At 48.3% G+C, this 21,221-nt stretch overlaps 1 protein-coding gene across 3 annotated transcripts in view; it reads left to right on the top strand.

Annotated features, from left to right (window-relative positions):
- Positions 1–21,221, top strand: part of LOC143518300 (uncharacterized) — a 98,474-nt gene that overhangs the window by 38,822 nt on the left and 38,431 nt on the right. For all 3 annotated transcript variants that reach the window (XR_013132158.1, XM_077010748.1, XM_077010753.1), the window contains 4 exons: positions 9,783–9,854; positions 18,927–18,989; positions 19,090–19,134; positions 19,806–19,838. Coding sequence is in view for 2 of the 3 variants with exons in the window: in XM_077010748.1 (XP_076866863.1) it covers positions 9,783–9,854; positions 18,927–18,989; positions 19,090–19,134; positions 19,806–19,838 (213 nt within the window). In the remaining variant the exon portion in view is untranslated. The remainder of the gene's footprint in view (positions 1–9,782; positions 9,855–18,926; positions 18,990–19,089; positions 19,135–19,805; positions 19,839–21,221) is intronic.

The following is a 21,221-nucleotide window of genomic DNA, read 5'->3' on the forward strand; positions in this document are numbered from 1 at the left end:
TGGTGATCAAGGCCACTACACGGGCATCCTGTGGCTGTTCCACCCGTCTCCGTCACCACGGAGACGGACCCCCACGCATGGAAGTGTGTTAATCGCTGCTCGTTTAGTGAGCGTGCCACCTTGGCGATAGGGGCTGTCACAGCCTCGCACAAACGTCTGTGAGGGTCTTGCGGCCCAGGATACGCTGTGTGACGGATAGAGGCTTCCTCAGGGACACAGGTGTCATTCCTCACACCGACTAAACCCGAGTGTTAAAAAGACGTAAAGCATTTTATGAATAGCATGTTCTTAGCATTTCTAACGTCCCCGGTGGCATTAGCATAATGATCAAAATGTCCTTTCATTTAAGTGCTGTACTCTGAAGTTGGGGTAGCAACACCGGAACTATGGCTATTTATATTCACGTTTGAACAGCACCAACATGCTCTGTATTCCTGCCCACTATTTATAACGCGGATTCTAAGAACGATGCCGCAGACCACCTATTGTTTATGCCTTAGTGACGCAGGGGACGCAGTCTCCTTGAAAGGAGCATCCCTGCTATTTTCTCTGTGGTCGCTTACTTCTGCCTTTCATCTGTGCTTGACGCCTCAGAAGTGTGTAGTTAAGGGCCGTTAGCCTGGAACTAATCGTGGTTTTACATTGTGAGTTCATGTAAAGTAGCTTGAAGATGCTGCTGGGTGTTACGCTTTTATTCGGACCCCATGTCAGGTCTCTAATGGCTTGGGCCTAGATTTGGACAGGGGAAACTGATCCTGAATCAGAACGAAAGAGCGGCGTACTGCAACAGGCCGTGGTCGGACGCAGATAGGCTGCGCATCCCTAATGCCATAAAGTTCATGCCGTGACCCTCGTGGTCATCGCCCCAGCAGCGGATGCAAATGCTCGGTATAAACTTGCTGCAGCCGGGGGGGGGGGGGGGGGGGGGGGGGGGGTTCTGAAAGAAGAGCTGGAGTTTGGTCTCGGAGGGCGGAAGAGAGATGGAGGGAAGGGAAGAGGGAGAGAGAGAGTGTGGAGGGATGGATGGGTATGCATGAGGGGACAGATGTGTGGAGCGATGATTTATCTGTCTGTCTCCGCTCGTTCCCAGAGTGGCCACAGGCTGCATGAGCTCGCGTGGTATAAACACACATTAAGCGGCCAATTAATTACAGGAGGTGCCGGGGGAGGGGGTGGGCGGGGCTTATGAGAGCTGGAGGTTCTCGTGGTGCTGTCTGCACGCTGGATGTGCGCGTGATCGTGCCATGAGGCTCGCGGGCGAAGAATGACTACGGCTCAGCTGGGAGTGAATTCATGTGTGTATATCAACTCAGCCAAGAGAGAAGGTCCTGGCTGATGTGGATCTCCCGGCCTCACACACACACACACACACACACACACACACACACACACACACACACACTCATTCAATGCAAAGTGCAACCCTGTGAGAGAGCCAGATTCATCTAATTCCTTCGTGGGCTGGACTCCCAAAAACACATCAACCCTATTCTCAGAAACACATTACACTATGTACACTAATTCTTCATTGTAATTTCCATTTAGTCTCGAACTAGCCCGAATCTTTGGCCGCATGCTAACTGCTTTTGCCTGAACGTTTTAAGCGAGTCACTGTCATGTGTCAGTGTCATGTATGTCACTCATCATGAGTCACTGTCATGTGTCAGTGTCATGTATGTCACTCATCATGAGCCAAAGCCTTCTTTGACCTTTTTGGTATCAATACGGTGTTCCTTCGCCTACCGGCTTTGGATAAAACAGGTGACAGCAGTCAGTAGTGAACTCTGTCACCTGAGCCTGTAGCCCAATTTGAGAAGCTGCTCTGAGTCTGTCACTGAGTACCTGTTCATGTGGTGTTAAAGGAATGTATTTATTAATTCATTAGGATCAGCATTTCTCTAACCTGTTCTTGGCTGGGAATGAAATCATTACTGGTTTAGGCTTACTGGATTACAGCTCGAGAATATTTACCCGTACGTTAGCATGTTAGCACGTTTACATGTTTTGGGTTTTAAAATGCATACATACTACACAATAACAAGTTTTGTATTCATATATTCATACAGTTGTATACACTGAATATAGTTGTGAAAAAAAGCCATGTGTGCTTAGGATCAAGGTAAAGGTCAGCAAAGCCTTGCTGTGGCATCTGTTGGTCATTGTGATACTAGACCTACGAACCTGAGGCCATGGTCCAATACAGCCCCTAAGGCACCAGGGGCACGAGGCGTCTGGCTAGGCGCGACTTAAGCCCTTCAGCCGGTTTGGGTCTGGGGGTCTCGCTATGAAGCCGCAGTGAGGGCAGTATTTGCCGAAGACACAGATGGATGACATTTTCCTTGAACCTCCCATGAAGTCACGCTGGCCCACTTTATAATCTCCGACAACACCGTGTCAGCTAATGCCAGGTGTCAGCAGTGACATGAGTGTTAGCGCTCATGCTAATGAAATCTGACTATCGAATTTCGCGACACGTCTCGGAGTATTGGGTTTACATGCAGCGGTTCGGTTTCATGCCCATGTACTGACTGCATATTAAGCAGTATGTCACTTTTATATCTGCCATTTGAAGAATAGGTTGTAACAGCCCAGCGTGATCCAAGATGTATCGTCTGACCGGTGGCTTCATGTCTGCACATGGAAAAGTAAAAGCATTGCACACACGTGCACACACACACACACACACACACACACACACAGAAGGAAACGCTGAACTCTTAGCCCCTCGTCAGTCCGTTGGACAGAAGCCAGCTCGCGTCTCTTCACTGAGGGCTGAAGATGCATTTTAACTAGCACACCGCTGTGGATCTCTGGGGCCGGTGCAGAATGCTACCCAGATGGCGGACGCACTGTGCTTTAATCTGCTACGCCTGGCGGCTTATTAGCGGCACGGGACGTGCGTCTCCCGGGATCGGCATGGGCGCTGCCCCATACAAATTAGCACTTATCTTCATTCGCCGCACCCAGCTGATTTAGCGAGGAGGTCGTGGTGTGACGTGGCGTGGCGTGGCGTGGCGTGGCGTGGCGTGGCGTGGGGTGGCGTGGCGTGGCGTGGTTGGGGTCGATCGGTGCTTGTGAATCAGCAGGATGGAACATCCTCCCGCTGCCCCTTGCACAGATTCCCAGAGGACTGTAATAAATACACCTGTCAGGTGAGATGACGCTGCTGTGCTACACTCTCCAATGTGATTGGTTTGGGGGAGGAGCGTGCACCAATTGGGGGAGGGGCGTGCCCTTCAGTCACACCCATAAGCAAGGGCTGGGATTAGAGGAGGGAAGTTTGTCGTAATTGAGTCTAGGGGTGAAAACAGGACTTGGCACTAAATGAAAGATTAGTTCTCTTCCCACACTGGCTTTGCTTGTTGCCTTTAGCACACGGTGACTTGATGTGACTCGTCAGTGTCTGTGGGCTCTTAGAAAGCTGTCGGGGGGTCATGCAGAGGCAGCCTGGGCCGTGACGGACTTCCTCTCCCTCTGCCAGGCCTTTTGTAACACCGTAAAAGCAGGAGATGGTGAACAAAGGAGAAAGCAGCAACTGAAAATAGCTTTTTTTGTCCACAGATAACGTGCTATGGCTGCATTATGCCCTGATAAAAGTGAGCGGTGGTGGAATGTTTCTAACCGGTCTTTTTCCTAGTGATCCTTTTGTACTCACGCACTCTGCTAGCGGGGCAGATGATGGGATACCGGCTTGTGTCTTTGGTTCAGACCCATCCCAGCACCGCACTCTTTGCTATGGCCATCTTTCAAATATGCGACTGCATTTCATGTGTGGAGATTGGCTCCCTGCTGCCTGGTTGTGCACTACTCCAGAACCCTGCCTCTCATTCGTGGGATCGGTTCGCCACCTAGTGGCTGAATCCGGGCCCGCCTTGCTGCATCGGCATGAAGGCTGGAATGACTGCGGGGGGTGGGGGGGATGTGGACGACTGCAATCTCGGCCGGGTTGACCCGTAACCCCTCCCCTCCCCCGCCCCCACCGACGTCTGCTGTTCTAAGGAGGGTAATAAGGAGTGTAATAAGGAGGGCGCGCCCATGCTGGAATTGTCAGAGCCTCTCAGAGCGGCGAGAGAGCCTTAAGCTGCTCTTGAGTGACTGCCAGGCAGCTGTTGTGTGTAGATCTCTCTCGCCCTCCCTCTCTCTCTCTTACTCTCTCTCTCCCTCTCTCCCTCTCTCTCTCTCTCTCTCCTCTCTCTCTCTCTCTCGCCCTCTCTGAGCTGCTCTGTCGTGCCATGGTACCCGTGACCTCCACTGCTTAGTGAGTTTTCACTTGTATTTTTTTTTCAAACCACCAGTGTAAAAGCCCCCCACAACATCAGTCCCCCCCACATCAGTGATGGCCCCTCCCAGATTTTACCACGTTTCATTGCCCGTGCTGTAAACAAGCACAGAGGTAGCATGACAGGAGACGGTGGCCTTTGACAGGGCCGTTGAGCGTTGTCGTTTCTCCAGGATTTGTTTATGTGGTGCGTAAGCAAGTCTGTGAGCTGTTTTTGTCGTGGTTGATGTTGGTGACTGTAATGTCGTAATGTAAGATCCTGTGTCTGTCAGCCTGCTCCACAAGCCATAGTTACTATCGTAACCCACTGCTGAACTTAACATTCCAAAAAAAAAATCCTCCCTTCAAGTGCATAGCCAAAAAAAAAAATTAAAATGCTCTTATTTTTCTATACCTACTTAAATTATCAGAGTGTAATTTGGGTTCCAAATGGTTATTTGCTTATATAAGAGCACATGGAGCCTTGCTACATGCTGTAAGTTTAGAGGCTGTACCCCTTTGGTGTTTGAACTGCCCCCTGCTGGGGTTCTTGTTCTTGTTTTCTTCAATGTTTCTGTTGTTGTGCTGGTGCATTTCTCCCTCTTTGTTGTGTCATCTGCTGTAATCTGAACTGGCACTATGTGAAGAATCTGGCCGAGTTCAGAGGACCAGGCCCAATAAATGGGCTGAGAGGTCCAGACGTGGACGGAGCTGTGAATGAATCTTCATTGTGGAGTGAAGTGGCTCTGTTTGCCTGCTGCTGGCGGCTATTGTGCAGACGTTTGTACGTGTGTGTGTGTGTGTGTGTGTGTGTGAGTGTGTGTGTGTGTGTGTGTGTGTGTGTTGGTTTGTTTGTACGTGCACTATTTTATTGGAGGAGGTACGACACAATAGGGTGGGACAATATATCACTTGTTAATTGTTATCGCGATTTTGCCCTTTGCGATATCAGTACTGCAGAAGGCTTCACTATGTAAATCTGTATGCTGGTTAGAACTCTGCACATGACAGTCTCCCTCCGAGGCCCGAATGCCTTTAACATTGTTCTGTCGAGGATTCAGCGGTGTGCTGTAGTCATGCATGCATGGGCCTGGAGGGCACGCCCACCCCGAGAGCCTCGCCGTCCTGCTCAAGCCGTCTGTCCGTCAGCCAAAGATCGACTGGCGCAAAACGGCGCCGCGTTCCGTTGGGTGGCGCCTGGGGAAGGAAAGGCGAAAAAAAAAAAAAAAAAACATCCCACAACCGGAAGCGTAGCCATGGAGACAAGCGGCCGCACGGTGACTGTCAGGTCTGGTTTGGGTTCCGTCTCCCAGGGTTTCGCGTCGTGTTTGAGCGAGTTTGGCCACAACCGCGTGGGCATGTCAGAGACGCAGAGGATCACAGTAGAGTCCCAGGAAATTCAACAAGTGTCCATGGGAGGAAGGGGTTGTGGGGGAGGGGGGGGGCGGGGGTGGGGGGACTTGGTTACTGAACAGCTAAATCCATTCCGCCACGGAATGTGCCGTGTTCGGTTATCGATTCGATCATGAAGCAAATAGATTGTGGCTTGACCTTCTCTGCGTCCTTTGGCATTAACACAGAAGGTGTCCGGAAGACACAGGGAGAGAGAGAAAGTGAGAGAGAGAGAGAGAGAGAGAGAGAGAGAGAGATGAAGGGAAAAGAGAGAGAGAGGAGAGAGAGAAAACGGCATGAGGGAAATGAAGGCACTGGTATGTAGCAAACCACCATCTCAATCACTATGGAAACTGTACTGAAAAAAAAATCTCATTGTCTGTGAGCATATCTTCTCCACTCTCCAGGCACAGGAGCTTTTATTTAATCATTCCCAAAACTGGGGGAAAAGTCTGTCTAGACATCGAATGGATGTCATTTAGATGAATGGGATGCTTCCCAACAGGACCCACCACCCAAATCCCCCAAATCTGTGTGAAGTACAGCATTTTTCTCTGTTGTTAACAAATTGTGTGACATTGATTTTGACAGAGGAATATCTCAGGCAATACATTGCAGTACAAAAGATCTCCTGTGGAGTCATCTGTAGCAGATCATGCTGTGTGTGTCTGTGTGTGTGTGTGTGTGTGTGTGTGTGTGTGTGTGTGTGTGTGTGTGTGTGTGTGTGTGTGTGTGTGTGTGTGTGTGTGTGAGTCCTCCTCTTTGTATAGGATTAGACAGCCTTAATGGCATACATTATAGGCTGGTGCACTGGCTTATCGCATGACCTCTTTCTGGCAGGGTTCTGTGTGTGTGTGTGTGTGTGTGTGTGTGTGTGTGTGTGTGTGTGTGTGTGTGTGTGTGTGTGTGTGTGTGTGTGTGTGTGTGTGTGTGTTGGATTATGAGAGTGTTTGAAATGCTGGCTCTGCCCCTCCGTGTCCCTGTCTTCAGGACACATCCCCTGCAAACTCCTCCTCCTGACTAAACCTCCACTTCTCAGAGGACTGTTGACATTTGGGATTAGGATTATGCCACCAGAGCCTTACTTCGCCTCCTTGTCAAGTGCAAAGGGGCGACGCCTGCTCCCCCATCTTCACCTCCCCTCTCCCGCCCCACTGTGTGGGAGGCAAAGCCAGAATCTGGTGTAGAGCACAGTGGTTCATTTCTGTTCTTCTGGTATCAGGTTCTGGCTCTCACGCTTGTGTTGGACAGACTCGCCACAGCGGTGAGAACCTGTGGGTGGGGGCGGGGTCTGGGGTAAGGGGGCGGGGTCTGGTTCCTCACTGATTTGCATGGCTTCTTCTTCAAGTGGTGCCTCTCTGTTTCTTCTCGCTCCTGCACTGATTGCGACACACACCAGCACATATCACGTTTCACACATACACACACATATGCTAACACATGTGCAGTGTTTGTTTTACACACACACACACACACACACACACGCATTTCCCACACCCACTGTCTCACTCTGCACCTCAGCGCCCCCTACCTGCAGGAGAACTTTCTCGCCACAGGTGCTCAAATAATAATCAAAACCTGGGACATCATCAAATTTATAGGCCATCCGGCGTTGCATAGCAACCGAGGTTGTCTCGGCGATGCAGCATCAAGGAGCCGATCGCGGTAGAGAGGTCTGCGCCCTTGGCAACCGTGACCACAGCTCGCAGGCATTGATCTTCCTCCTGCAGTCATCCTCCCTCTGATTCCAGCGTTCGGCGTGCAGTTCCAGCACCAGGCGGTTTTTGTCCCGCGCTCCTGACCGCCCGCCACGCGCGGGATTACAGGGTCGACGTTAGAGTGTGCACAGGGGCACCCGTGCTGGAACCCCATGGGACCTCTGGTCAGCACTGAGGAGACGGGCTTCCTGCTGTGAAAGGAATGGTGTACCGCACAGTGCAGCTGTCACTGATAGCAACTAATGTCACTAACGCGTGAAAGCTAATGGGTATTATTTAGGTAGATGTTATATGGTTCTCTATGGCTTTTTCATGGTTAGGCAGATAGGCATGAGGTGTGTGTGTGTGTGTGTGTGTGTCTGTGTGTGTGTGTGTGTGTTTAAATGATTGTCTATACGTCCATTTGTAACTGAACACGTCTATTCACTATACACATTCAACATTTCCATTCCCGCCATTCACCTTCTGCTGTGCAAGTTTAAATTCTTCTGCGTATGGAGGACAGGGGTCGACAGTATGCGAGGAATTCCAAACTGGGCTCCAGGAGGCAAAGGAGGACCGTTCAGACATGCATATTTCATTTCTTGAACTGGAATAAAGGCATTTGAAATATTCATTGTTTGAATTTCTCCTGCCTGTGCTTCATTGTCTTAAGCTCAGAAGTGGGCAGCAGCAGAGGTGAGGGGAGGAGCAATACACGTGAGACACGCCCCCCCGAGCATACAGCTTAACATACAGCTTAGCACAGAGCTTAGCGTAGCTTTAAGCGGCATTAGCGCACCGCCTAAGTGAATCGGGCTTTGTGGCAGCCTAGGTAACCCCACCTGCTGCTCCAAAGTGATCTCCTGCATTAGGCTGTGGTTTATCCTGGGTTGACACGGCTACCAAACCAAACCATGCTAACGTCGCATGCTAGCAATATGTGATTGTTTAATCTTCTGTGGGAATGTCAAATGGAAAAATGGAAAGAAAATTATGTGCTTAAAGACATGATTTGGGGATATAAGATTTAAGAAGTAAGAAGAAGTTAAACTAAAGTGAAAGAGAATTAGTCTGAGGCCCCTTTTCTTCGCGCATCAGACATTACAGATCTTCTCAGTGTTGTTATGGATGTTTGGATGTTAAAGGAAGTGGAAAGAACTTCTTATGTCATGCCTTGTGAAAGCGCACGGGAGCCCCAGACAGGTTCCCGCTTCACACAGGTCGGGACATTTTGAAGTCGCACACCTCGGCTGCATTGTGTCGTCATTAAGGTTGATATTTGCCTTTCGTGCTTTTTTCTGCTGCACGAGTCCCTCTGGCTGTGTTCTGCGCTGTACACGCCGTGCGAGCGCACACACACACACACACACACCGGGTGCGCGCTGTGTGATGATTAAAAGCAGAGGCAGCCCTGTTCTTACAGGCTGAAGCGGGCTGCGTGGAATCAAAGCCTCTGCTAGCACGGGAGCTGGAGGTTGCCGAGAGGCCACAGCTCTGCGTGCCGCACGCCCCCGCAATGCGCCGGAGCCGCTAGAACACGCCCACAACAAACGCTAGCTCCACCCACCGCCTGTCACACCACGCCCGATCTCGACCTGTTGCCACAGACGACCCGGCGTCTCTGTATTTCAACCCAGAGAAACACACAAAATAGAATCATTCAGACGATCTGTGTCTGAGTGGCTCTCCATCAAGGGCCTGCACTTATGCTAGAGCGGCCGCGATACATAACAAGCTTTTTCCCCCCCTCATACCTATGTGTTGTGAATGGCCCGCATATAAGGATAATGTCTAAAGATCCCTCTTACTATTCAAGAAACCTTTTGAAAGTACGATGTATTCTTCCCTCCATAAGCAGGCTTTCACTGTCTAGATTGGTGAGCGTCATCCTTCGTGTACCCTGCTTAAACTTAAACTACTTTAGAGTGTAGAATGCACTGTTCTATATGTTTAAACTCAGATTCAAAATGTGCTTGTTTACCTTTTGAAAAGTACAGCATAAATAAGGATTATTATTAGCAGCAGTAAAATAGTTCTAGGGTTAACTGCAAAGCAGTGGTAATTGTGCTTGTGAATGGTCTGGTGTTCCTGGGCTAGCCCTCCCGGCTGAGTAGAGGGGTCCGGTCTTGGTTGAGCCTGTTGGCTGGGCTTTGAGTGATGTGGCCCCTGCAGGTGTACATCCACGAGGTGATCAATCTGAGGCGTGAAGGAAAGGCTGGCCAATTAATCCCTTTCCTTCTCGTTAATTAAAGGCAAATTAGCCGCTGTGCCGAGAGGAGCCGTCTGCCTCTAATTGCCGGTGCCTGTGTGTGGGCCGGCTGTGCCGGTGTGAGCCTGTGGTTTCTACTTTGTTGTTCTTTTTGCACGTGTGTGTGTGTGTGTGTGTGTGTGTCTGCCATCTGTCTGTAACATTCGTTCCCTCTGCCTTTCAGGGCCGCCGGGGACAACCGGGCCCGACAGGACCACCGGGCCCGACAGGACCACCGGGCCCATCTGGACCACCGGTAAGAGGTTCCTCTGCCGTTATGTCCGATGGCTTTCCAAGTTTTTCTTTATTCCATTGTCATCTAATAGGCAGTATTACTCAGCTGATTCACATTAGCTTTGCAAGTGAGATTACATGACAACTTACTGCCGTTCTCAACACACCTCATGGCCCTTCACATCAATAGAATCATTAAAAAATGAAACAATGTGTGTTTGGAGCCCATATGAAAAACAAAATTAAATGATTTTTGACTTGACTTACAGAACACATTATTCACAACTCACAAAAGTTAGGATATTAGGTTTTTGGGTGAAATGTATAGAAAATGTAAAAAGTTCACGCTAAAGGAGTATCATACAAGTCGAGTATTTAAGCATGCAATAGTGATTTCCTCAACTCAAGCAATTTATTAAAACAAAAGCCATAATAGTGGTGGGTTTTCCCCAACAAAAATGTCTCAATAACTTGTCATGTTCCCTTGAGCATCAATTACAGCTTGACAACGACATCTCTTGCTTTTCAAGTGGGCATGACATCCCACTGAAGGGCTATTCACCCAATACCCAAATATCCCTAACGTTTTGTGAGTAGTGTATATCCATATACACAGAATATATACAGTCACTGAATAACAGCCAGCAGTGTACTATAGTCAAAGATGTAGACACTGTACACAGTATATATAGATAGACAGAGAGATAGAAGGCATGTTATTCATTGCTATGACACATGAGATGCGTTGCTTTGCAGACGCTTTAAAGGAGGTGGCAGTTCTTGGTGCCTTCATGCTCAGAGTACAATGGCTGATTGGGGGAGTTCGCTGTAGCATATTGACCAGCAATGCCATATCCATCACACACGCTGTGTTGCAAAGTTCAATTACCAGCCGGAACAGTCTGGGTGCCCACCGCTGGCCTCCTCGGGCCGGCCTGTTATTGATGGCGCTGATGACGCCTGCTACACTCTCAAAAATATGGTCTTCTCATCAGGCCCCTGCGATCAATATGGAAAAGCGAGGTGCGAATTAGAAACGGGCCGCGTCAGCAAGCAGAAGCCGACGCCGGGCCGCTTCCTCTTGTGTTGTTGCAAACCTCGAACCCCAAACCACCCCCATCCCTCCCCCCAGCTACTCAAAACAACTCTCAGTTTTGCACTTGCTGCTTCGGCCCGTTTGGGCCTTTCACCAGTTGGGAGAGTGGGCCGCTCTGGTGGGCACCGCCCCGCCCCCAACGTGCCTCGAATCCCCCCCAATGCACGTGTGACTCCATCACCGTCACGTCACCCCTCATCCTCCACCTCATTGTGCTTCATCAGATTTGAAGGGGGCCCAGACGGATGACGGACTGTGACATTTCTCATCTTTTGAAATCGCAGAGTCCCGATAATACCTGGCATTTGTGAGGAGCCCGCTGTTGTCCCGGCACGCCGGAGTGCGACGGGGACGTGGGGGGTGAGTTGGGCCGCTCCTCTGCCCTCGGCTTTACCCCACGACCCCATCAGCTACCCTGCATTCCACGTGCCCTTATCAATCCAGAGCGAAAAAGCCAACGTGTCAGATGACCTTCCTTAAGAGCCGGAAGAGCAGATCCCTGTAGATGTTGGTCATGTGGGCGGGAGGAACAGTGCTTAACGCAGGGTGACTAACACGTGGACGTTTTGGCAGGGGTCTCCACACAGCAGCCATAGGCAATTGACGAGTTCGCTTACCCTCGACTCCAGATTCCACCTGCGTGCTTTGGCCACGTTGTGTTCGCCGTTTGAGAGCGTTCAACATCGCGGTCGCCCCCGCCGCCGTTGCCCCGGGTGTTTAAAGCCACCGTAACGCACGTCAATCAGCACAGGGGAACCCACGCCATGTGCTTTAAGGAAGCGGATTATGGAAAACAGTTTCCAGATGAATTTAGAGAATAGTTACCATACATGAGAAAAGTCAAGGTGTCAGATTATCTCCTGCTGAAGTACCTTTCCCCCTGTAAACCTAAACCATCCCGAAAATGAATTCAGCTGTGGAGGTTTCACTCGCTTACTTCAAAATGATGTTTGTCCATGAAAGAAGCTCTCGTCTTAACGCGTCCATGCCTGACAGAGAGCAGAGAACACTTCCCTTCTTTCTCTCCGAGGCCTCCGGGGTGCGACTGCACGAGACAGATATCTAATGGTTCTTTGCCTTCTCATAAATGCAGGGACCTCCAGGGTCATGGGAAGGTGGGGGCACCAAGGTGAGCTTTGTTCCACTCCACGGGCCTTTGCAGCTCCGCAGCGCTTGGCTTGGTACAGTGAGGTTATAAGGAATAGGCAGGCACCCATTACGGAGGTGTTTTGGAGTTATAGGTGAATGAGCTCCTGCTTGAATGGCGTAGCATGCACCCTGTGGTCTCATCCAGTTCCATCCAGTTTCGTTCCTCTTTAACTTGACTGACTAAACAGATCAAAACGTTACACGTATCCATATTACGCTCTAATTCTAATACACAGCTTTGCTTTGCTGCCTGTGCTGTAGACACACGCGTGCGAGTGTGTGTGCCCACACATACACACACAAACAGAACTGATGCACACAAGAGATTTAGTCTACACCACATCCACCATTCTAAGGACAGAGAAGGACACACACTCCGTTGTCCTGACGATTGGCTTCCCTCCGTCGATCACTCCTCTACCTGCATGTTAAACAGTTCGCCACACACACACACACACACACACACGCACGCGCACGCACACACACTGAATCACTCCTCACTCTGTGCTGACAGATGGTAATTATGTGCAGTGCTTTCGCAAAAGGTCTGTAATAATTTTTACGAAGCCCCGGGGTGTAGTAGCTCACTTGGGGCGCATGAGCTGCGTAAATATGGACATATATAAAAATATACGTATTAATGGAGCGAGAGACAGATCGTGGTCAGGACGTGCATCCACACCGCCATCCTCACTGATGCAGGACAAGCGCCATAGCAACAAGGAGGGTCACGAGGTGACGGGAGGCATCAGCCTGTGGCGCACTCGCCCGCCTGACAGGCACTCCGTGAGCAGAACGTGGGTCTCGCGAGCTCCGCATGCCACATGGGCTTGTTAGAGAGGGCAAGGCCATGAAGGGAACAGGGAGTCTGTCCACAGCACAGGCCACTGGTGTATAAAGTGCTGAAATTCAGCCTTGAAATTATATGCAGTATATATATATATATACAGTTGTGATCAAATTTATTCAACCCCCAATGCTGCGAAGGGTTTTATGGAATTCAGTGCACATTTGTAATTGTGTTCATAATGAAATCTTACAAGGACTTGTTAAAGAACTAAATGCAACTAAGATAGCATCAATTTTTTTTGTCATAAAGTATTAAATGGCCTTTTTGTGATTTCTTCATTGACACAATTATTCAACCCCTTTACGACTACCACTCCTAAGAACAGAGGTTCATTCCAGTGTTTTCCATCAGGTATTGAAAACATCTGTGGATGTCAACGAGCAGCAATCAAGCATGATAAGCACCAATTAGGCAGATTTAAAAGGACTGTGATACTCAGCTCCTTCTAGACATCTACTGGTGTGTTTCCAAGCATGGTGAAGGCAAGAGAATGGTCCCAGAAGACAAGAGAAGAGGTTATTGCTCTTCACAAGAATGGCAATGGATATAAAAAGATTGCGAAGTTGTTAAATATTCCAAGAGACACTATCAGAAGTATCATTCGGAAGTTCAAGTTAAAGGGCACAGTGGAAACGTTACCTGGTAGTGGCAGAAAGAAGATCCTGACCGCGACTGCTGTGCGCTACCTGAAGCGTAATGTGGAGAAAAATCCCAGCGTGACTGCTAAGGAACTGAAAAAAGACCTGTCGGATGTGGGCACTGAAGTTTCAGCTCAGACAATAAGGCGCGCACTGCATAACGAAGACCTCCATGCCAGAACGCCCAGACGCACCCCCTTGCTGACTCCAAAGAACAAGAAAAGTCGACTGCAGTATGCCAAAAGTCATGTGGACAAGCCACAAAGGTTTTGGGACAGTGTACTGTGGTCAGATGAAACTAAATTAGAACTGTTTGGGACAATGGACCAGCGCTATGTTTGGAGAAGGAAGAACCAGGCTTATGAACAAAAGAACACCTTGCCTACTGTGAAGCATGGCGGGGGGTCAATTATGCTTTGGGGCTGTTTTGCTTCTAATGGTACAGGAAAGCTTCAACGTGTGCAGGGTACCATGAATTCCCTTCAGTACCAGGAGATCTTGGAGGAAAATGTGATGGAGTCAGTCACAAACCTGCGGCTTGGGAGACGTTGGACCTTCCAACAGGACAATGATCCGAAGCACACATCCAAGTCCACTAGAGCATGGTTGAACATGAAAGGCTGGAACATTCTAGAGTGGCCATCGCAATCACCAGACTTAAATCCAATTGAGAACCTCTGGTGGGACCTAAAGAAGGCAGTTGCAGTGCGCAAGCCTAAGAATGTGACTGAACTGGAGGCTTTTGCCCATGAAGAATGGGCTAAGATACCCATAGGTCGCTGCAAGACACTTGTGTCAAGCTATGCTTCACGCTTGAAAGCTGTCATAACTGGAAAAGGATGTTGTACTAAGTACTAAAAAATAATGTCACTAGGGGGTTGAATAAAACTGATAATGATGTGAGCACAGTAAAGACATTTGTGGTTATTCCATCATAAATATTATGTTATGTTTGTCTAATTTATAAGTGCCTCTTTGATATAATTGTAAATAAGATGACTGAAATGATCAAAATCAATGTCAAACTGGCCAAAACACTTTATTTCAGTGGGGGTTGAATAAATTTGATCACAACTGTATATATATATATATATATATATATATATATATATATATCGTTTGGGCTTTTCATGCAAATGCGAGATGGACAAGGAAAAGGGCTGATTTTCCACACCAGATACAGTAGCTCCATCATTTTTCTCTCCATCTTCCCACATCCACCCAGATCTGCCCATTAGCACCAAAGGGCGATGGGGCAGGCGGCGTAGAGAACTAATGAGGAGACGAAAAACGGAAAACATCACAAACGCGCTCGCTGCATCAATAAAGAAGACATAAAAATTCGTCACCTTTAATCGACGGGACCTCGAAATCGAGGGTTACATCTGGCCGGCCCCCTGATACCGTCTCCCATCCCATAATCCTTCCTGTATTCGTGTAGACATGTTCCACGAGCGGTGTCTGGAGGGAGGAGTGATCTGCGCCGTCGTCCAGGCCGGCGGTGACGAATACGTCTGGCATTTTGGCGCTGCTGTCCGAGTGGATTGTTTCTTTTGTGTCATTTAAAGTCCAGGGAGCCTAATGGCTGAAATAACAGGATGTCAGACCGCATCAAACCCTCCTGCTTTGTATTTGTGTCCTCCTTCCAACGCCAGGAGATGCGCGTTAGAGACGTCCGGCTTCTCGGAATACCAGAGGATGCCTTCCCTGTGTTCCCCATCATCTAACGGTGACTGTGATAGAAGTATCGGGCATAGCCTTGCCAAACATCAACACCAGGCACCTGATGAGAGGAATCTGACTGGTGTTAATGCAGCTGACGGCGAAAGAAGGCTGAGGAGCACAGGCGAAAAGTGTTAATGAACAGTGTTAGCGTTGTGCGGCGAAGCGATTCCGTAAGCTTGGACAACGCAAAGGCGACGTTGAGCTCTATGGAACAGCCGGTCAGAACAAACCAAAGCATCTTTCAAGAGGGATTTCAAAACCCTTAAACCCAAGGAATAATTCTTCTTGAAGCATACCGATATATATTTAAACCTCCGTTTGCAGTTTTATATAAAAAGGAATGTGTTATGGTACGTTCTGTGAGAGTGTTCAAACACAGCAAAGTTTTCACACAAGTACTGAATATTTGCAGTGCCCGGTGTCTAGTGCTGAGACTATGCTGAAATTTTTGCATTATTACTGCCATCATCTGATGATATGTGGCACGTTTAACTAATTAAGCTGGCAGTTAAAGATGGCTTCCTGTGATGCTTCCAAGAGCGTTTCCTAAAGGGATGTGGGCCACAGGGGGTACAGAGCAGGCTCCTGCCCAAACGACCTGAGACAAACCCATTTGCCTCTGTGCATCACCGAATTCGCACAAAAAGGAATGGGTGTTCACAGCATGACAGTATGCTCTTCCAGGAAGGTGTGTGTGTGTGTGTGTGTGTGTGTGTGTGTGTGTGTGTGTGTGTGTGTGTGTGTGTGTTGATTCAACCCTCTCTTGACGCATAGTCGGTGGACTGTGAACAACCGATACTTAAAGGAGAAAAAAGCAGCGTGAGAGAGACAGACGGAGAGACAGACGGAGGGAGAGACGGAGAGACGACCTGTCTAGGTTGCACCTCTATAAGGCTGTCTAGGGCTGATGGGGCCAGCCGGGTTTGCAAGCCCTGTGGACAGCAGCTGGTGGGATGACACGGCAGAAATGGCGGACTGCTGTCAGCCAAGGCTAGGTTACAGGCCACAAATAGCCTCCCCCCCACCACCCCCCAATGCCATCAGACGTCCTTAATGACACAGTCTGGCCAAAGCTCCAGATTCCCCTCCGTCGTCTTACCTTGCCGTACAGACGGGCCGACCGAACTGTGTGACGTCTCGCCGCTGTGTGTCTGTGGATGCACAGCCTATGAAGCGGACGGTGCTTGGAGCACCCGAAAGGAACTATGTGAATGTCACAGCAGCAGGGGGTTAGGGGTAGACCAGGATTACAGAAGGTCAGTGGTCATTATGCTTTGAGCACAGAAGAGATGTGAGGGGGATGGTTAAGGTCAGGTTAAGGATAAGGTCAAGTTATGGTTAGGTTCTGGGCCATATTTAAGATCGTAGGTCCAAAGTGTGAAAACACACAAGCCAGACCTTTATCTCAATCCGTGACATCAATATGACATTAGTGTGACCTCCTATACTGAGCTGCCATCAAAAAATATCTACAACTACACGAAATTCCTTACATAAGGTAAATAAGAAGACTGGTGGCTAAAGGTGAACGCTTAAATAGTTTAGGGCAATCTAGGGTTAGAGTTACCTGTAATGCCGTGGGCATTGAGCAATAAGTAGGCGGATGCATATGCTGAGCAGAGCAAGATTTATTACGGGCAAATCCAAAAATGGTCCTTATAACAGGCCAGGGTCATATTGGGATGGCGATCAGACACAGAACATAAACCAAGATGAAGAGACATGACTTAAAGTAAGCAAACACCAGATACTAAAGAGAACTAAAATGAAACAGAGACAAGGGATCATGAAACAGACCAAAACAAATGGCTGAACATACTTGGGCAGTTTCCATGGCAAGACCAGCAGATACTAAGAACAAAGAACATGAGCAATGAACCACAACCAGAGTGACAAAACACAGAATATTAATACACAGCCGAACATGGAACTAAACTAGGAACACATTGAACCAATAATGAGAGGCGGGGTTACAAATGACAGGGTGTAGCAAGAGAAACACATGGGAAAACCAAAACAGACAGACAGCAGGGTCTAAACAAGACATGAAAAGCAGACTGAGAGATGGAGATGGAGCCATACATGACATTACCAAAGCAGCACACTGCTTCAGTTGAAACACACTGAAAGTAAAAGTAAGTAAAGGTTAGAACTACAGGACATTTGTACAAACTATGTTGAGCAGAAATGAGATGAGCATGTTGAGATGAGGTGAGATGTGTTGTTGTTGTTGTTGTTGTTGTTGTTGTGTGCCAGCTGTGCATCGTTGCGTTATAAAATTATGCAGAAAAGAGCAATCCGAAGGTCTCGATGCTGATTCTAGATGGGGAATTTGCATCTGGAGTGTGTTGTTTTTCAACACAAGGACTATATAAGCACCCATTCAAATAACTGATCATGTGGCCAAAGAAATCAGAATAAACCAAGCAGATGCTCATCTGGGTGCATTAAAATCAACTGTTTATGTCATTAGCACATAAGCTTGTCAACAGAAAACATGGAAAGCAACAGTAGTGGATGAACGAAGACCACGTTCTGTTGTGAAGGAACATAGAGCAGAAGCTCTATCCAGGGCATTATGAATGTGACGCTAACTGCCATGAAGCAGGCTGGAGCAAAGCCTTATGGGGTGGACGCAACAGAGATTTGCTCTGGCTGGGGTGACATCACAGGAGAAGTAGAGAGGGAGAGAAGAGCACGTAACCCGAAAGGTGCTACGTCACGTGTAGGGCGCGCTACGTCACGTGTAGGGCGTGCTCTCTGTTACCCACGACGAGGGTGCCGACAGCGGCGGAAAGCCAAGCCCCAAGGTGACTGTGGGTTTTTCGGCGGTCAAACGTGTGGTGCTCCTGACAGACCACGGCATTCGTCCAGGGAGAAGCCCACTGACCTTCCATTTTCTAAAGACCTGAATGGTAAAAAAAAAAAAAAACTACAACGGAATGAGCAGAGACAGGAAACGGAAAAGATCTCCAGCATCTGATTGCATCATATGAGTCATATGGATTATTCTATCTATTTAATTTGTTCACTTTACTTTGTTGTTTTGTTTTTCCAAATCCATTTACCCAGAGTACATGTTTACATACGCATACGTGTGTCATACGCGTATATTATGAGTCAGTGCTCTGGAAAGTTCGAGGTGACGATCCAAATTCCACTGAACAAACTGCCGAATTACCTCTCCGGCGTTCATGAAGCACTGACTCACACGCGGGTTAGGAGAAGAGTGTAGTCTGTTTACTGCCCGCTGACGCACGAGTTTGCTTGGGTTCCGAGCAGAAAGCATCTTAAGAAAGAGACCAGCGGTGAGGCAACAAATGCAGAGCCAGTTGGGCGGTGAGAAAGTGCCATCTATTGGCCGAGGACGTGCACCATCGCTGGCTGAAGGAGAGAAGCCAAGCGTTGATTGGATGTTTGTATCGTTAGTGGGCCATGGGGTAGTTGGTTTTTGGGGGGTTATGAATGTGGGGTTGATGAGGAGCATAATTTTGTAATTTTACTTACTGCAACAGAGGAGATGCTATTCTGCATCTGATTATGGTGTGTGTGTGTGTGTGTGTGTGTGTGTGTGTGTGTGTGTGTGTGTGTGTGTGTGTGTGTGTGTGTGTGGTTTGTCCTTGTGTATTTTTTCAGGGGGGGAAAGGAGAAACAGGTGTGACTGGAGAGGTTGGACAAAAAGGAGAAAAAGGCGATGCTGTATGTACACACACACACACACACACACACACACACACACACACAGCTCTGTGCTACCTTGGTGTCAGTCTGATGTTACCACCCCCAACTTCCTTTACAGGGTGTCCCTGGTCAAGAGGGAACCAGTGGAAGTAAAGGACAAAAGGTACAGCACTCGTTTGTGTGTGTGTGTGTGTGTGTGTGTGTGTGTGTGTGTGTGTGTGTGTGTGTGTGTGTGTGTGTGGCTCCTCTTAAATAAAGAGCAAATAAAAAAAGAGAACAGTCAATTAACTTCACTGCACAAAAACCTTTATGGAATGATCTAAATGACTAAACTAAATTCAAAACTCAAAATTAAAAACAAATGAATAAATAGACTGTAGGACATTATCACCATATTCATGGGAATGCAGATGAGGGCACTTTCCATGCGCTCTCTAGTTTAAGTGCGGCAAAACAGATTGGTTAAAATAGAAGAGGGAGATTAATCCCAAACGAGCCCATGTGAGTCTCGTCGTCGTCCTCCATAAGCGGTGGCGAGTCCCGGCGAGGGGGCATCCATATCCATAACCGCTGGGTCTAGTACATCGCGTGACGGCCGGGCCAGAGACAGAGGCGCTTGGGAACCATCCTCAGGGAACCATCCCCGTCATACCCCGCTTGCCCGCGATGCCCCTGAAACGTCTCGCTAAGCTCCGTGGTGTCCTTGAGGTTTTGTTCAGGCCATGTTCCGACGCCGTACCTCGTCCGTGGTCATTTCTGTTATTGTGGTTGCCAGTTATGTGTTAAAAACCCTCCCTTGCCTTTTTGATTGATGTAATGTTTTATATTTTTTAGGGTGATGTTGGCCCAAGAGGACCTCCAGGCCCTGTGAGTATCCTGCAGTCAGAACCCTCTCAGGGACCTTTCACACACGCCATATGACCCGGGGGAGACTGACCATTCATACCAGCTACCTTGTTCCATAGTCGCTCTCTTCCAGCGCCCCTCCCAGATCAGGCCTTGGTCTAGTTGTAATGTCGTCCCTTTGGTGTTTACCTGCCTGTCACGTGTGTCCTTGCCATCCAGAACGATCTCTACACTTGTGTTATTGTGTTAGAGTTGCAGTGTTAACTTGAAGCTAGCCCAGAGCTCAGCTCACCACTTTGAATTAAAACTCTGAATTTGTTTACAGATCTTTGAATCCAGCTTTGAAACTCCCCTCATCCCCCAGGCAGTGCTTGTACGTGTGTGTGTGTGTGTGTTTGTATGCATGTGTATAATCGTTCCTCTGATCCGGCTAACTAGCCCGATTCAGTTCTCAAGCGCCTCGATAATTAGATGATGGGTTGAAAAAGATCGTGGAAAACGTTGAACGGTGGACCGCCGTGAGCTTCTAGGACCCAGGCTTGGACACGCCTTAAAATATAAATATCACAAATGTTTCTGTTGGGCCTTGTGCAATACACTGAAGGGACTAACAACCTTAAGATCACAAGCTCATGACCTCCACTTCATATGAAATCTGTTGAAATCCAGGTGATTGGTTCCTGATGGGCACAGTCAGAGTTGATTACAGCCTGGAAGTTAGGCGTCCGTGCTCTGCTCTCTGGTTGGTTACTCGTTTGTGCTCTGCTCTCTGGTTGGTTACTCATCCGTGCTCTGCATTCTGGTTGGTTACTCATCCGTGCTCTGCTCTCTGGTTGGTTACTCATCCGTGCTCTGCTCTCTGGTTGGTTACTCATCCGTGCTCTGCTCTCTGGTTGGTTACTCGTCTGTGCTCTGCTCTCTAGTTCCATGTTATGTCTGATTTGTGACGTTTAAGTCAACAGGTCAGGCCCAAATCAATGGACTCATCTCTCTCTGTAATACTGACGTTGACAAGAAACTGGAAGGAAATGATAAGCAGTGTCTTGTGTGGTTGGGCAAACCAAAGCACCCATTACTTCCTGTTGGAAAAAACCCTAATCTTTGATTTAAAAAGCCTGTGACTCAAGAGCCAAATTTCAAGAGCCTCGTTAAGTCACTCTGCTTCCTCCTTTTTAGTGTCTAATTTGATTGCAGCTTGCGCTGAATGCATGCGAGTCCCAACGACTTAATTATGGAAAGGGTTTGTTAATGCAGTCACATGCCTTTGAACTTAAGCCTAAATCCAATTCCAGGATTTAATTGTAATCCATTAATTGGCTTATTAAGATACCTTTTTTGAGCTGAATAGAACCTCGGAACACGGCTACTAAAAGCAATCAATGTGCCATTGTGTTTGACCCATTC

The sequence above is a fragment of the Brachyhypopomus gauderio genome, chromosome 1 (assembly GCF_052324685.1).
Source record: "Brachyhypopomus gauderio isolate BG-103 chromosome 1, BGAUD_0.2, whole genome shotgun sequence".
Lineage (NCBI taxonomy): Eukaryota > Metazoa > Chordata > Actinopteri > Gymnotiformes > Hypopomidae > Brachyhypopomus > Brachyhypopomus gauderio.